The following is an 11,115-nucleotide window of genomic DNA, read 5'->3' as shown; positions in this document are numbered from 1 at the left end:
TGGTCCCTGGCTTTTAAGAAGTCCAGGACTGTCTGAAAAATGGTTATGAACATTGGAGCTAGATCTCCTTGAAGGTTGTAGGGACGCACACTCGGCGCAGTGACACAGGCTGGCCGCCTGGGGGCGCCAGCCCCGCTCTCGGAGCCTGGAGAGGGAGGAGGAACGGGGAAACAAATGTCAGGCTCCGACTCTTAGGGTCACAGAAGGTTGAGAACACAGCATCTTAGCAGCTGAGAACAAAGCCTCTTAGAACGTAGAACAAAGGCCCCTGGAATCGTAGAATGGTGAGCGCAGAGCCTCGCAGCATCTGGGAGACAAAAGACGCTTAGATTCTGTCCTGCCCGAATCATAGCGTCTCCACCCAGGTGCTTAGGATTCCACAATTTGGGATATCACCGACCTGAGACTCTTAGAAGCAAGACTAGCTACCTAATTTGCGAGGCCCAATGTGACATGAAAACGCGGGGCCCCTTGTTCAAAAACTAAGAATTTCAAGACAGTAACAGCAGAACATGAACACTAAGCTCCTGGATCTGCTCAGCTGGCCGCATGCAGATGATGCCCACCCCACTCAGAAGTATAATTTTATGGGAGTTTCTTGATCTTAGCTAGACTGGCCTTCTAGTTTTACAGCCGAATGTCTGGGAAGGCTTCGTGGAAGAGGGGGCAAAATCAGGGCTCGATTCTTTAACCCTTTCCCTCCTCCTGTTCAGCCTCAGAAGCTGAAGGTTGCGAGGAGTTGAGGGGAAAGGAACATCTGCCCCACTGTCACTTGGACCCGTTCTCTATTTATAGAACACCTCTTTCCCTGCTGCCGACCGTCCAATGGTAGCCAGACCCCGCCGCGGGGCCGGAGAAGCAGGGACCAATGATATTGGAGTAAGGGCGGGCTTGTTTCATTGTGACGCGTGGGGGGGCGTGGTCCCGGACCAATGGCAGGCTAGCGTGGGGGGGCGTGGCGAGGCCACCAGAGAGCACAGCAAGTAGGCAGCTGCGAAGCTGCGAGCATGCGTCGCGTGGAGGGAGTGGGGCGGCGCGTGAGCGGCGGAGCAATAGGTAACGGTTGCTGTGTGGCCGGGGGCGTGGCCATGCAGATAAGGCGCGGGTGGGCGGCCCAATGGGCGGGCGCCTATGCAGATGAGACGGTGACAGCCGGGCCAGCAGGCGGGCGGGCAGGCAGGCGGGCTGTTGGGGCGGGGAGGTGGGACCCGCAGAGGGGTGGCCGCGGGGCCCGGCTGGGCTGGGGCGGGGGGCCGCAGCCATGATCCGGGCCTTCTCGTTCCCGGTGAGCCCCGAGCGGGGCCGGCTGCGGGGCTGGCTGGAGGGCAGCCTGGCCGGGCTCTGCGAGTTGCACTGGCTACGGGAGAGGCAGGAGTACCGCGTGCAGCAGGCGCTGCGGCTGGCCCAGCCCGGAATGGGGGGCGCCGAGGCCGAGGACGAGGAGGACGCCGACGAGGACGAAGATGCAGCGGCGGCGCGCCGGGCCGCGGCGGCCCTGGAGGAGCAGCTGGTGAGGGGTCGCCTGTCCGTCCCTCCCTCCGCAACCATCTGTGTCTGTCTGTCTGTCTGTCTGTCTGTCTAGGTTAGATGCTCATATACCCATCCCGGTGGGGGAGGGGGAAGGGGTGAAGGGTAGGGGGTGGGGCTGCAGACCCTGGAATCTGGGCGGCGGGCGGGCGGGATGTGGCCTCCCCACCCCCAAACTGAGGAAGGAGGGACTGCATCACCCCTGCTGGAGCCTATAGAGATGCACAGGCCCCATCCCTTGCACCCCTTCCCCAAAGGAAATGTTTTTGGGCGCCAAGTATGTGTCAAGCCTGGGGACCAGGATTGGGCATGCGTTGTCTTTTTGCAGCTTGGATGATAAGAGGTGATAGTCCCCATTTTACAGAGGAAGAAACTGAGGCTGGGAGAGGGCAAACGACTCACCCAAGGTCACACAACCGGGCTCCAAACATGCCCCACTCTGGGGCCCGGCTGCCAGGGCTCCATCTTCCCTAAGTCAGGGTGTGCTTGGAGATCTCCGGAGAGGGGGGGGGGGTCTGATTAGGGGGAGGGAATCTTAGGGTCCCCAGAGGGAAGCTCACAGTCCCCGAGGCCCCCACGGTGATCTTGACCCTCCTGTGCCCCTCTCCCTCCTTTCCTGCCTGGTCCCAACCCTGGTTAGCCCAAGAGGAGGCAGGTTGAGGTGGCATGGGGGTCTGACTTCGGGGCCCTGGGTGCTTTCATGGGGGAAGATGAGGCAGAAGTCTGCACTCTGGCCATCCTCCACTCTCCCTCCCCTCATTTCTTGATTCTCCCGACCGCTTCCTGGGTTCCTCGCACTCTCCCTGCTCACCGCCACATCTGACCTGCTGTGTGCTTCTATCGCTCCGCTCTTCCCTTCTGCACCCTCTTCCTGCCCCAGGTCCCCGTCCCTGTCTCTCTCTTCCCCTCCCCCAGCCCGCCAGGCCCCAGACCCCAGCCCCCCGTGCAGATCCCATCCCCAAGCCTGTGGGTGGTCAGAGCTTCCCGTTTGGGGAAACCTGAGCCGAGGTGGCGGGGGAGGGGGCTCTCCCTGCTGCTGACCTCGACTGCCCCCACCCCAGATGGGGACTGGGGAGGGGACTGCAGCCAGACTCCCAGGCTGCACGCGCAGCCCCTCCCCGGCCGGGAGTGGGACCCTGCACATTCTTCTCTGGAAACAGAAACAGCTGTGGGAGGCCCCACCCCCTCCCAAAGTTAGAGACACATTGTGGGGGCCTTCACCAGCTCCTCCACCCCACCCCCGGCAGGCCGGGCCTGGGGAGGCGCCTCCCACCTCTACAAGGAGAGGGGGAGGCATGGGGATGGGCAAGCCGCGTCCCTCGCTGTCCCTCAGCCTCTCCCTCTCTCTGCCTCAGTCTCCCCTCACTTTCCCCATCTCTGCCTCTCAGCGCCCCCCATCATGAGGTGGTAGTAGAGAGACCTCTCCCCCACCCACCCACACACACACACACACACACACACACACACACACACACACTCACACACAGAGTCTCCAGGCAAAGCTCTGTCCCAGCGTCAGGGAGGAGGCGGCAGCAGGCAGCGGGAGGGAGACAGCCCCGCCGAGAGGAGCAGAGAAGCGCTAAATATAAATCCCTCTGGTGTTAGGGGTTCCTGGGTCCTTCTGAAGAGGCGGTGGAGGTTTCTACTCATTCCTGAGCCTCTGTCTTACTACTTACCCCTCCCAGTCCCTTTGAAGCAAGAACACTGAAGCCAGACGTCATTCGTTCCTAATAATAGTGATGAGGATGCAGGAACAGGGTATGGCAGAGAGAACAGGCAAGAATCCTGGGGGGGAGGGGGGTCTCTGTTCTCTCCCACCAAGGAAGAAGGTCCCCTTCCAGCAAGGACTTAAGTTAGACTTGCAGAAGGACTTCCTAACAGAGATCAAGGGAGTTGGACACAGACTAGGGGAGGAACAAAGGCCTGAAAAAAGTTTGGGCAAAGGGGTCAGGTCTCCAGGAGCCCTCACCACGCTCATGGTAAACCTGCTGGAGCTTGGCACCCTCAAGCCCACTAGGCATTGTGGGCAAATGGGGAGCCAGATTCAGACCAAAGACCTTCTGGTCTTTTAAAGATTCATGCCTTTGCAGCTGGAAAGAATGAGGTCAGACTTAGAATAGACTGAGGGAGGGCGAGTTGGGGGGGGGGGGGGTCCAGGCACAAAGAGGAGGCCTCTCCTTTCTGTCCCCCTAACTCCTGCCTTCCCGACAGTGGCAGCATTGAAATTAGACCTGACGAACTTACCAACATTTATTTTTAATTACACAAGTAAACATGATTTTATAGTTTCCTTGTTGGAAATTCAGAGCGTTCATGTAATCATCGAAGCTAGCATTTCTTAAGTGCTTAGCAGGAACTGCTGTTGTAACTCACTGAATTCTCACAGCAACCCCATAAGAGAGGGAGTTGAAGGATGCCCTGTTACAGGTGAGGAGACCAAGGCCCAGAGAGGTGAAGCAACCTGCTCAGGGTCACACAGCCGGGAAGCGCCAGGGCTGAATCTGAATCCTGGGAACTGGGACCCAAGCTATGCCCCCTCAGCCACTTCATTCTCCCAGCCCGGACCCTTACCCCCCACTTGACTCCCTAAATGCATCCTCTCCCCTGACATCACCTCTGTGCCACCCTGGGAGTCCCTCCAGCCCTCCTTTGATGCATCTTCTGGCAGAGATGGTTTACATACCCAAAATACCAAGTTTTGCTTTGCTTTTGTACAAATTCCAGGGTCTTGGGTGAGGTCCCAGAGACGATGCCAGTGGTTTTCACAATGTGGCCCACTGGACTAGAGCCTCACCTGGGGACCTGTTAGAAATGCTATTTGGGGGGCTCCTCCCTGGACTCAGAAGTTCTGGAGGGATCCCGCGATTCAGGTTTTAACGTGCTCTCCAGGTGACGCTGACCCACCCTCACACTCCACACCCTGCCCTTTCCTTTCTCCACTCGAGGCCCTCATCTCGCTGGTGGTTCTATGGAGAAATGGCTTCCTCCCCTGTTAACTGTTGGATAGCATTCTGCTGCACACACTCATTCCTCCGTGGAAACTTTCCTGAGCACCTGCTTTGTGCCAGGCACTAGCCTGGGCACTGGAGGTTGGGAAGGTGCCGAAGTGAGCAAAACAGTTAAGACTCTGCTAAACAAATGCCAACCTGATCTACGACTCCAAGCCGGGAGGGCATTACCGCGATGAAGGGAAAAAGGCAGGACACCCGGGGTGCAGCATGAAGGGGAGCTATTTTGGAGAGAGGGTGGGAGAAGGGATGGGGTGAGCAAAGTTTCTGAATGAAGCAAGGGAACGAGGCAGAAGGAGGTGCGGGGGACACAGCCTACTGAGGTGGGGACGTGCCAGCCACGTTCAGGGAACAGCGAGGCCAGGGTGGCTAGTGCAGTGAGCGAGGGGGCGATTCGTGGGGGCCGTGACACAGGGTACGTGGGCAACTGTGATTTGTTTTCTAGCCACCCCTGACGCCGCACAGCTCGCCTGCTTCCCTGGGTTTTGCTCAAAGATGGCGCCCCCCTGAGCACCTCTGCACACCCAGAGATGGGGCCCAGAGTGCACCGTCTTGTTGCCTTCCTGGCCATAAACCAGCCCAGACGGGGGGCTCCTGATCAGGGGGGATGGGGCCCGGGAGAGCAGTCACCGGAGTGGGAAGCAGGGGGGAGGGGGTGTCTACCAGAGAGCTGGCCGGTCTCGCTGCCTTAAATAGGCAGCGCTGGGCGCCTGCCCTCCCCGCCCCCCCTCCCTCCTCCCCTCCCTCCCGCCGTCCAGACAAGCCGCTTTTGTCTGAGGGTCAACCGTCAGCTCCGCCGCTGCCACCCCTGGCCTCACCCAGACCCCTGTGGGACTCTTCCTGGCTCCGGCCCCATTTCCCAAAATGGTGTTAAGTTCTAGTGTCTTAGAGACCCCACCAGTGCCGGTTCAGCCCCTGCCCTCACCCGCAGTCCCTGTCACACTCCCCTCCAAGCGTTTTCTCCGTCATTTCTTCACACCTGATAGGAAGTGGTCTCTTCCTGCAGCCACAAGGAGCCGGGAGCCTCCACAGACCTTCCTTATGGGGATGAGGAGCAGGGGGTGGGCACTGGGGGCTTCTGGGTGGGGATGGAGCAGGAGCAGGAGGCAGACGTGGTGGCCCCGGGGGCAAAGGAGCCACTGAGGCCAGGAAGGCCTTGCCATTAGGCATGGGGGTGCTTTCTGAAGCGAGGAGCAGAACATAGGAGTCCCAGCCCGCCAGTTTTATCCCCGTGAGGGAGAGGGTCAGTCTGCACCAGAAGGGACTCAGGAACACTTGCAAAGGAACTTCCTATGGGCGGGGAAGGGGCAGTAGGAGAGGAGGAGAGCATCTGAGAAGAAAAGGTCAAGGGTGGGAGACGGCAGACCAATGGCTAGGGGATCTGATCTGCTAGGTCCTGGACACCACCTTTTAACAATGAAGAGCCTCTAAAGCAAGAAGGATTGAAGTTAGACTCAAGGAAGCACATTCTAATAGGGGTTAAGGGGCCCTGAGCACAGATGGAAGAAGGCAGGGGGAGGGATGGGACCTTAGGAGGCCTCTTCACACCTAAAGGGGAGTGAGGTGGCTGCCGTGAGGACTGGAGTTAGCCAGAAGGACTTTCTAATGGGTACAGGGGCAGAGGTCTTTGAAGGGGATCCTGGGACTCAGGTCCTGCTTTTACCCTTTTGAAGTCAGAGCCTCATTGTCAAGGTGGAATTCCACCCGTGAACTCCTGGAATAGGGGACTGGAACAGGCAGAGGCCTCGGGGGTGCCTTCTGACCACCCTGCTCTTGCCATGCCCTCAGGAGGCCTTGCCCGGACTCATCTGGGACCTGGGCCAGCAGCTGGGAGACCTGAGCCTGGAGTCTGGGGGCCTGGGACAGGAAAGTGGGCGCAGCTCAGGTGAGCATGGGTAAAGGGAGCAGGGTCAGCCTGGGACGCCCCAATGTCTTCCACTGTCCCCCATCTCTCCGGCTCCCCTGTCTCTGTTGCTTGGTGTCCTCCTTTCTCCACCCGCTGGTTTCCCCAGCCAAACCCCCTTTTCGTCTCTCCCTTTCTCCCCAATGCAGGCTTCTATGAAGACCCCAGCTCCACAGGAGGTCCCGACTCACCACCCTCGACCTTCTGTGGGGACAGTGGCTTCTCTGGATCTGGCTCCTATGGACGCCTGGGTCCCTCGGAACCCCGGGGCATCTATGCCAGTGAGAGGCCCAAGTCCCTAGGTAAGGTGGGGGGGGTGGGGCCCTGACGGCCAGGGGAATGACAGTGAGAAGATGGTCTTGAGCACACTTCTGAGTCAAACCAACCTGAGTTCGGATTCTGGCTGCGACACTCCCTTTCGTGTGGTGTTGAGCATGTCCCTTCTCTCTGGGCCTCAGTTTCTCCATCTGTTTAAATGGGATTAATGACAGCACCTTCCTCCTAGGGAAGCTTTGGGTATTCAGTGAGCCTCTGCCTTACGGCACTGGACTGGGCACCGGGAGCCTCTCAGTAATCAGGATCTGCTGTTACTCATTCATACCAGTTCCTGAGCCCTGACTAGGTGCTATCCTAGCACTGCCCTGGGGGTGAGGGGCACAGCAATGAAAACAGCCCGTCCTCATAACCCTGACATTCCAGGGTGACACAGGTAACATACAAGATAAATAAGAGCACTACATAGGGTATTAGATACTGACAAGCACAACGAAAAGAAAATCGGGGAAGGGGACTCGGGCATGTCCCTTTGAATTGGGGAAAGAATTGCAATTTTACAAAATATGCTCAGAGAGGGCACTGCGGAGACTGTGACATTTGAGTGGCACCATGAAGTGAGGGAGTGGACCAATCAGGTATCCTGGGGGAGGAGCATTGCCGGCCCTGAGGCAGTGTGGCTGGCCTCTGCACCCGGAGGTCACTCTGGCCGGAGACCTGTAACTGTGGGGGAGAGGGTTAGAGATGGAGGTCAGAGAGGCGGAGGAGGGGCCGTGCAGGCTGCTGTGAACCTGAAACAAGGGAAGGGGTGAGAGCAGGGTTCCTTCCCCTCCCCTTTCCCTTCCTTAGTTTTTTTTTTTTTTTTTCTTCCTTTCCTTTCTTTTTAATGGGAGTGGGACAATAGTGGGGAAATGCCCCTCCTAGGCGCGTTGGGAAGGGGCTTTGAGAGCCTCTCCCACTCTTCCTTTTAAATGTTGCTTCCTCCACCAGGAGACGCCAGCCCCAGCGCTCCCGAGGCGGCGGGAGCTCGGGCACCAGTACCGCGGTCCTTCTCGGCCCCCTACCCGACGGCAGCGGGGTCTGGGGGCTCGGAGGCCTGCTCCTCAGCGGAGCGGCGGGCCCGCGCGGGGCCCTTCCTGACGCCCAGCCCGCTGCACGCCGTGGCGCTGCGCAGCCCGCGGCCCTGCGGCCGTCCTGCGGCGGACTCGCCCGACGTACCGGGCGCGGGGCGGCCCCTGGACGGCTACATCTCGGCGCTCCTGCGCAGGCGCCGCCGCCGGGGGGCGGGCCAGCCCCGGACGAGTCCCGGGGGCGCGGACGGGGGCCCGCGGCGCCAGAACAGCGTGCGCCAGCGGCCACCCGACGCGTCCCCGCCCCCCGGAGGCGCGCGGCCCGCGCCCGAGCCCCCCGTGGAGCGCGCGGGGGGTCGTCCCGCGAGTCCCGCCGCCTTGGGCCGCACCTGGGCCTCGCCGTGGGAGTCGGAGGCGGCGCCCGAGCCCGCCGCGTCGCCCGCCGTCCCCTCGCCCCCCGACAGCCCGGCGGAGGGCCGCCTGGTGAAGGCGCAGTACATCCCCGGCGCGCAGGCGGCCACCCGGGGCCTCCCCGGCCGCGCGGCCCGCCGCAAAGCGCCGCCGCTGACCCGGGGCCGCAGCGTGGAGCAGTCCCCACCCCGGGAGCGCCCCCGGGCCGCGGGCCGCCGCGGACGCATGACGGAGGCCTCGGGCCGCAGGGGCTCGCCGCGGGCCCGCAAGGCCGCGCGCTCCCAGTCCGAGACCAGCCTGCTGGGCCGCGCCGCCGCGGCTCCTCCGGGGCCCCCCAAGTACCCCACCGCGGAGCGCGAGGAGCCGCGGCCGCCGAGGCCTCGCCGGGGCCCGGCACCCACGCTGGCCGCGCAGGCCGCGGGGTCCTGCCGCCGCTGGCGCTCCACGGCCGAGATCGACGCAGCCGACGGGCGGCGCGGCCGACCGCGCGCCCCCGCCGCCCGGGGCCCCGGTCCCGGCCCTTCCCCGTCCGCGCCTCAGCGCCGGTTGCTCTACGGCTGCGCGGGCAGCGACTCGGAGTGCTCGGCGGGGCGCCCGGGGCCCCTGGGACGCCGGGGTCCCGCGGGCGGCGGCGGCGGCGGCTACGGGGAGAGCGAGTCCAGTGCCAGCGACGGGGAGTCGCCCGCCTTCAGCTCCGCCTCCAGCGACTCGGACGGCAGCGGGGGCCTCGTGTGGCCGCAGCAGCTGGTGGCCGCCACCGCAGCTTCGGGGCCCGCGGGCGGTGCGGGCGGAGGGGCGCCCGCGGGCCCCGCCAAAGTCTTTGTGAAGATCAAGGCCTCCCACGCGCTCAAGAAGAAGATACTGCGCTTCCGTTCGGGTTCTCTCAAGGTCATGACGACAGTATGAGTTTGGGGGTCTGCTTGTGCTCCCCCCTTCATAGCCTCTGCACCACCACACTCCCCGTCACCGACCCTCCAGCACCTCCCTTCCAAAGACCACCGTTTTCTCGGCTTCCAAAGACCCACCCTCCTGCCCCCTCCACTGTGGTCCCGGTGGAAAAGGCTCCCCTCCACCATCGGGAGGAATGGGGGAGGAGCCCTGTTTGACCCACAGCTGACAGCCCGGTTCTGCAGCCCGCGGGCCAGGACGTTCCCTCTCAACTTCACCTCCTTCTGTACTGTGGGTGGACGATGGTATGCTGAAGGGGGAATTCAGTTTGAATTTCCCCATTTAGTTTAGACACTTAGTCTGTTTGATGCCCTTCACTTCTCTCACTGAGCCCTCTTATTCCTCCTTTCCATGCCCAGATATGGACCCCCTCATACACAAAATGCCCCCCATCCATGTCTCTGGACCCCTAGCATTTCCCCTTGGCACATGGTTGGAGACTCTGTCTGACCCAGATGGTGCCTGCAGAGTGCCCTGGGAAGGCAAGGAGCGCTGACTTCGGGGTTTTGAGGGTCAAATAGGAGTTGATAACACCTGGAAAGAACTCTTTCATCTCCATCCATGGACACTTATGGAGGATTGACAAGTAGAAGAGGGGAAGGAAGATGGCTTCTATCTTGTGACTCCCCTCCCTGGTGAGAGGGAGTGGGGGGAGCTCAGGATGACCCTCAGCTGTTCCAATCCAGTATTTTTTTTCTTTTTAAAAATTACTGTATTTATTATGACGATGGTGACCCCCCCGGTGCACAGGGGGGCCAGATTCTGTGTGTTTCTCTAACCTCTTTGTAAATAAATGTACAATGTTACATATGTGGCGGACTCCACTTCTGTGTTAAAATGGGAGAAATGCTTTTCCTTTGGACTGACATTTATTAAGCAATTACTGTTTGCTTTGGCTGTGGCCGCGCCCAGAACCAGATGGCAGATGCCAGGTTGGTCTCAACATCATTTTCCTACCACTGGCTATTTTACCTCAATGCGTCTGGCCTTTGATGGAGTTTTTTTAAAATATATTTTATTGATTTTTTACAGAGAGGAAGAGAGAGGGATAGAGAGTTAGAAACATCGATCAGCCGCCTCCTGCACACCCCCTACTGGGGATGTGCCCGCAACCAAGGTACATGCCCTTGACCGGAATCGAACCTGGGACCCTTGAGTCTGCAGGCCGATGCTCTATCCACTGAGCTAAACCGGTTTCGGCCCTTTGATGGAGTTTTGTTTGGCCATAAAGATGGTTTCATAAAAGCAGAAGCAATATAGGTAAAATGACAGTCCCAAATCCCCTTTCTCAGAAGTCGTCATAATCAGTGTGGTATGCATCCCCTTCATGTTCTCCCTTTATGTGTTTGCATACATTCATGGGTCTAGTAACCATATAACGACATATGTGCATATACATACTGTTATACTGTATATATAAAACTATATTTACATAAATTGAACTATATGGATGCATTCTTTATCAAATTTTTTTTGGTTAAGTCATCTGTGCCCAGAGATTTCTTTATGGGAAAGATTTTCATTAAGAACTGAATTTCTTTGATGGTTACAGTACTATTAAGCTTTTCTATTTCTTCCTGTGTCAGTTTTGCTAAGTGGTATTCTTCTAGGAATTTTTCCATTTAATCTAAACTTAGATGACATATATTCCTATTATTGCTTAAGCTGTATAAGATTCCACTGTAGGGAGTCCCATAATCTAACCCTATTGTCAGCTCTCCAGTTCCTTGGCTATTATGGACCTTGCTGCAGTAATGTCCTTGTATGAGTCTCTCTGTGCTTTTATGTATGACTGTCTGTTGGATCCACTCCTAGAAATAGAATTGCTTAGTCATTATAGTCTGATAATTTAAAAGCTTTTAAAAAAATGCTCACTTGAGGATATATATATATGTGTATATATATATATATATATATATATATATATATATATATACTAATCCTCACCCCAGGATATTTTCCCATTGATTTTCAC

General features: G+C 58.7%; 1 protein-coding gene across 2 annotated transcripts; it reads left to right on the top strand.

The window, feature by feature from the left end:
- Positions 1-1,037: 1,037 nt before the first annotated feature.
- DACT3 (dishevelled binding antagonist of beta catenin 3) lies at positions 1,038-9,941 on the top strand. Of its 2 annotated transcripts, XM_054710682.1 has the most exons (5): positions 1,038-1,056; positions 1,330-1,510; positions 6,324-6,420; positions 6,588-6,740; positions 7,702-9,941. In XM_054710682.1, exons 2-5 carry the CDS (start codon positions 1,415-1,417, stop codon positions 9,096-9,098), a joined length of 1,743 nt encoding a protein of 580 aa, XP_054566657.1. In that variant the 5' UTR covers positions 1,038-1,056; positions 1,330-1,414; the 3' UTR covers positions 9,099-9,941. The 2 variants fall into 2 exon arrangements, with proteins under 2 accessions (XP_054566657.1, XP_054566656.1); XM_054710681.1 differs by lacking the exon at positions 1,038-1,056 and having other exon boundaries at positions 1,262-1,510.
- Positions 9,942-11,115: the final 1,174 nt, after the last annotated feature.

This window comes from Eptesicus fuscus, chromosome 21 (assembly GCF_027574615.1).
Source record: "Eptesicus fuscus isolate TK198812 chromosome 21, DD_ASM_mEF_20220401, whole genome shotgun sequence".
NCBI classification, from domain to species: Eukaryota; Metazoa; Chordata; class Mammalia; order Chiroptera; family Vespertilionidae; genus Eptesicus; species Eptesicus fuscus.
The sequence above is the reverse complement of the archived record's forward strand: the minus strand, read 5'-3'. Positions and strand labels throughout refer to the sequence as shown.